This window comes from Oryzias melastigma, linkage group LG3 (assembly GCF_002922805.2).
Source record: "Oryzias melastigma strain HK-1 linkage group LG3, ASM292280v2, whole genome shotgun sequence".
Taxonomy (NCBI): domain Eukaryota; kingdom Metazoa; phylum Chordata; class Actinopteri; order Beloniformes; family Adrianichthyidae; genus Oryzias; species Oryzias melastigma.
This window is the reverse complement of record NC_050514.1, coordinates 20,683,559-20,688,757: the sequence shown is the minus strand read 5'-3', so window position 1 is coordinate 20,688,757 and position 5,199 is coordinate 20,683,559. Positions and strand designations below refer to the sequence as shown.

The 5,199-nt window shown below is 37.2% G+C and overlaps 1 protein-coding gene across 1 annotated transcript in view; it reads right to left on the bottom strand.

Annotated features, from left to right (window-relative positions):
* Nucleotides 1–967: 967 nt before the first annotated feature.
* immp1l (inner mitochondrial membrane peptidase subunit 1) overlaps nucleotides 968–5,199 on the bottom strand; it is a 15,392-nt gene continuing 11,160 nt past the window's right edge. The window contains exons 5-6 of the mRNA XM_024296020.2: nucleotides 1,624–1,734; nucleotides 968–1,120 (exon numbers count right to left, since the gene is read on the bottom strand). Of these exons, the coding sequence (XP_024151788.1) occupies nucleotides 1,040–1,120; nucleotides 1,624–1,734 (192 nt within the window). The 3' untranslated portion in view covers nucleotides 968–1,039. The remainder of the gene's footprint in view (nucleotides 1,121–1,623; nucleotides 1,735–5,199) is intronic.

Genomic DNA, 5,199 nt, shown 5'->3' with positions numbered 1-5,199 from the left:
TCAGAGCAGCTTTTTTTTGTGAGAAATTAGGACTAAACTAAAAAAAATAAAAAAAATTTAAAACACCCTAGTTTTTCCTACTGATAAAATTGATGCTCTTACGAAGTTTTTCTTTAAGATTAGTAAAGCAGGGAGCATAGGATGTTGATGTCTGTGTGGAATAACACATTTAATTCTAATTAAAAAAAATAGCAAAAGTAGAGATTACATCTCTCCAATAAGCACTCTTGTACCCTTTGTTGCTTTAATTAATTTATTTTACTTAAACAATTGACTTAAATAAAACCTTTTCAACAAAAAATGTTTTTTCAAACGGAAAAAAATAAATAAACAAAAAACTGTGAATATAAACACACACACTCAGAGGTAACACACAGAGAGGCGAGTCATGTTTTACTAAGTGCTTATTAATATTGTATGGATAAATGGAAAACATTTTTTTCAATTGCATTTGCAGCCTAATGAATTATTCAACAATTAAGAGCTTTTGTTTAACCATAATAAAAGAAAATGCTAAACATGACTCTAATAACATCGTTTCAAGGGGAATTAGGCTGTAATCACTGTAGTTGTCCTGTATAGACATATTACTACTGCAAATACTGCATGTGGTTTATGTCTTCTTAATAAACAACTTAAACAGTTACAGGAAATAATTAATCAAACACATAATCTTATAAATGTATCTGACTAAGGCTTTAATTATTGTTGTATATACGAGAATTAATGCCAATGAGTGGATGAACTCAAACATGTCATGTTTGGTGCTGCCAGCTCTGCCAATAGCAGTTCTACAAGACAACACACACATTAACTCTTCTAATAGTGCTGCACAGCTACAAAGAATGAACTGTAAATCCTAAAACCCTGGGAGGCCTGGTAATAAGGGACCAGTGGAATTAGTAAAGAGAATGAAGGCATTAAGGTTTTAAATTCAAAGTAAAAAACAAGTTCCGAAGACAGAAAGTGTAATAAATATTTATTTAAAAGACAAATAAACCAAAGACCACGCAGTGCACAAAACAACAGAGTGGATGAGTCAATCAGAGTTATTCTGATTCTTTACGATTCGTTTGGTTGGGCTTTCACTCAGGGTGCCAAAACTGTGAGGCGGCCAGAGCTGTGGAGGACAAAGAAAACAAAGTAACAAGGGGTTAAAGTAAAATAATAAGGCTTGCATAATAACTAAATCAAGGGCTTCAATCTTGGACACACTCCCTAATGTGGTTTTTAATGATGCATTTGACCTCATTGAAAATCCTGTTATTTCGTCAGCTGTCGTGGCAGGGCCTCCAGTGGAGTGCCGCTGTCCAATCAGATAGACAGAAGGTTGCATGACCCGTTTCCAGGGTCATGGTTGCTATGACATCCAGGGACATGACAACATAGCAGAATGGAAAGCTAGACAATATGTTGTCCAGGCTTTGGTTAATCAGACACAATCGCTTTAAACTTCTAACTGACTTCAATACATGAGATTACCAAGACCCAATAAGAACTTTTTGAAAAGGACAAAAAGCATTTAGGATGGTGCAACCACACATGCTAGAATAAGAAAGGAAGACGTGTGAGTGAGCTAGTTCAAATTTAAAAAAACAAAATTGAAAAGACCTCGCCTATTACCTTCAAGCAAACACGCCCTCTGATGAGGGCGTACGGAATAGGGCCATAGCTTCTTGAGTCACTGGAATTCGTAAGGTTATCCCCCTCTAGCCATACATGGCCTTTTGGAACCTGAAAACAAGGCACAGAAAAAGGACAAAATGATTGAGACTCTCACACATAAAGCACAACAAATGTCAAAAACTGGAAAAAAGCTAAATTTGACCCATAAAAAGTTAGTTTCTCCATTATGCAATTAGAATCTTGCCTAACCCCACCCCCTTACCCTTACGATTTGCCTCAGCCGTCCCTCCCTCCCTCCCCAGCTTATCTTAACGTCGACCTGCCTATCCGTCTTTAACCCCGGACCGTCTTAGGAGAGGGGTCATGGGTAACGGGCAGGGTCGAGGATAGGGATTTAGGAGAACTTCAAACATGGTCATTAGACTGTTGGCTGAGACCTGCGCCCTTCTTACCCAGAAGAGGGCAAAGCCAGAGAGAGGGGCCTGAGATCGCCGAGCGGAGGGAGAAAGAGGGCGGGAGAGGGAGAGAGCTAAGCCGCGGCTAGCAGCAGCGTCCAAGGGTCTCCACCGCGGTCCGACCTGCCAGTGGGGCATTCATCCAAGCGGGCTCTAATTCACTGTGACACCAATTATGATTAATCTCATCACTTTAGGAGAGTAGGCTTGTCAAGGCCCTAATTAAGTGCATTGTCCCCCCTATATGTGCAGACAGGATCAACAACACATTATATTGTCATAATGGGCATCACAATCCACGAGTCTATTTTTGTGTTGCCTAACTTTTTAATGACAAAAGTCCTAAAAGAAAATATTAGCCCCAGTAAAGTGATGTCACGTTCTTGCCTGTGTTTTTGTTCCTTCTTCTGATTTTTCGGCTGTCTAATAAGTCTGGGGCCCGGCAGTGAAGTGCTGCATTTCATTTCATATTTGATAATTGAGACAGATTATGTGACATAATCACAACCGGTGACATGTTGACCTGACATGAGGTAAACAACTCACTGAATAACAACGATACAAATGAATATCATTAAAGGAGTCATCTGAGAACCATATGTCAGCATGCTGGATTCTCACCATTACACCTCATTAACATGGTAACATATGCTGGCTCCCAAGCACAGGAAAAAGAAACATCACCATTTGTCATCTGCCAAATCAAGATCCCCCTTTCCCCCTTAAAAGCATCTTAGTAGACTGTCTAGAAAATCTCAGGCGGATGAGCAGAGTTTGTGAAAAGGCATAAAAAGCTAAAGTGATTTAGAAAAGCTGTAAGATGTAAAAACTCTAATGAGGTTTCTATAGATGGGGGTGTTACAGAAAAACAGATTAAACTGCTTTTATTAATTTTAAGGAAAATATGCCGTTAAAAACTTGGTTTTATTTGAAGTACATAAAACTTTATTTATTACTTCACATATCAAAACAAAGATAAATTGAAAATAAAATGTAAATAATAATAAGGCCATAAAAAAATAAAAAAAATCAGAACTCACAAAAAAACACTGGAAAGCTATAAAAAGATTCTATACAGTTATAGAAAGAGACTAATATTTGCAGTTGTTTAGAGAAAGTAGCACTTGTATGTCTTAAAGAAGAATGCGTAATTGTCCCAATCAAGATTTATAGTATATGTTAATGTTAACGCGTTAATGCACATGATTAATTAAAAAAAAAAAGTGTGTAATACTTATTAATGCAAATTAATTACACCTTGCAAAGCAAAAGTCTTCTGCTTTGCCTCGAATGGTTCAGGCTTCTACAGCGTACATGAGGCATTTTCCCACTTACACCATGGTCACTTACAAAATAAATAAATATTAATTCAGTTTTTAGTACTTTATTCTTGCTATAATTTTGATTTAGATTGTTTTTTCACAAAAAATGAACTATTTGAAATGTGGTGGATCGCGTTGTCCTGGTAACACGACAACATGTTGCTGAGATTCGACTGCAGTGGCAAAAGAAGAGGGATATACATTCTGATCGTCACAATAGGCTAAATAAAGCATCAGTAGAGAGAGAAAGTTCACCTCTTACCGCTTGTTTTTGCCCAGAAGATGATACAGAAGTTTGTTTTAAAGAAACCAGCGCAGTGATATAGAACATCCGGGGTAACTTTTTTTTTTAGGTGTGCATTACAGACATATATTGTGCATCCACACCCAGCAGCCAATCAGAATCGAGGATTCACCCGGACCATGGAATAAGTTCACTTAAAATGCAGAAACACAATGCTTGTTTCTTATGGCTGTTTATCAGCATATTTGCTTTCTTGGAGTAATACTGCAGACAAAAAAAGTCTCTACAGTTCTGCTTATCTTACTATTGATGTGTTTTGTGCACACAAATTACACTTCTGGGATATCTGCGTTAACACTTGATCAATTTAAAAATTTCCCTGTTTGGGGGGGTCCCAGCCCCGAGTGTTCCAGTTACTCCAAGCTCCGCTGCTACCTTCATCTTACACATCAGAGCTTAGTATTGCACAATCTTCTAATGATCCTTCTCCCTGATAATGTTGCTACATCTACCACCACAGCCTTCTTCTCTTTCTTGTCCAGCACTAACATGTGCACTCCATCATCAGTTTGCCTGTCTGTATCTGCTTGGTCATTCTCGACTACCTTTGGAGATGTTTCCTCACTCAACCTTTGGACTTCCAGTGCAAACTTAGTGCAGATATTTCTAGACACTTTGCCAGCTTCTTAGTGTTTCATGTATTCGCCCGCTAGCATCTTACTCCCATCTTACTGGATTGTCTCTGAACAACCTGCACCTGAAGTCCTGCTTGGTGTAGTAGATCCTGACCTCTTGATTTTTACTCACTCCTCTGCTGTCCTTATTTGTGACTTTGTGATGCCTTTCAATCCTTCTAATGTCCTCTGTCTTGTCTGTGTACCTCCTTGATTTTTGTCGATAGTTTCTGCATCCATGAAGGTTGCGTTCCTTATTTGCGTGTTTATCTTTTAGCCAATCAGGATCATTGTTGCTGTTATGTAAATCAGCTTCTGAAAGCCTAATAAACTTTCAGAAGGCATTTCCTTTAACCTTAGTAGTCAACAATAAAGAACCTAAAAAATTTAAATAAATAGAAATAAGTATATATGTATATATAAAAGTGATGTGAGGCATGCCAGATCTAAATGCTAAACCTTCAATTTACAGCCTGAGTGATGGGGCAAGAAAAAGCAGCAGAGAGATTATTTCTTCTCATAAAATAAGCTTGACAGATGCAACTGTGTGATAAATTCTGAAAGGCTAAATTACAGCTAAGGCTGTCATTTTCAAAATAACCACTGACAAAAAAGTGCTGTTATTGTTAAGAAAAAACTTAAAGATCAGAGGCTGACCATTTTAAAAGGTTCAAATATTGCTTCAGCCACATCTAAATAAGAGTAGACATGATTTTAAAAAGTAAGAAAAAATGTTTTTAAAAAAAGCTAACTGGATAGTGAACTAAATTTACCTATATAAGAACTAATTTGTCTTAACAAACACAAGATAAAAGCTTTTGATGTAAAAATAAAAATGTAAAAATAATGTAATAATGTAAAAATAACATGGTTCCAAT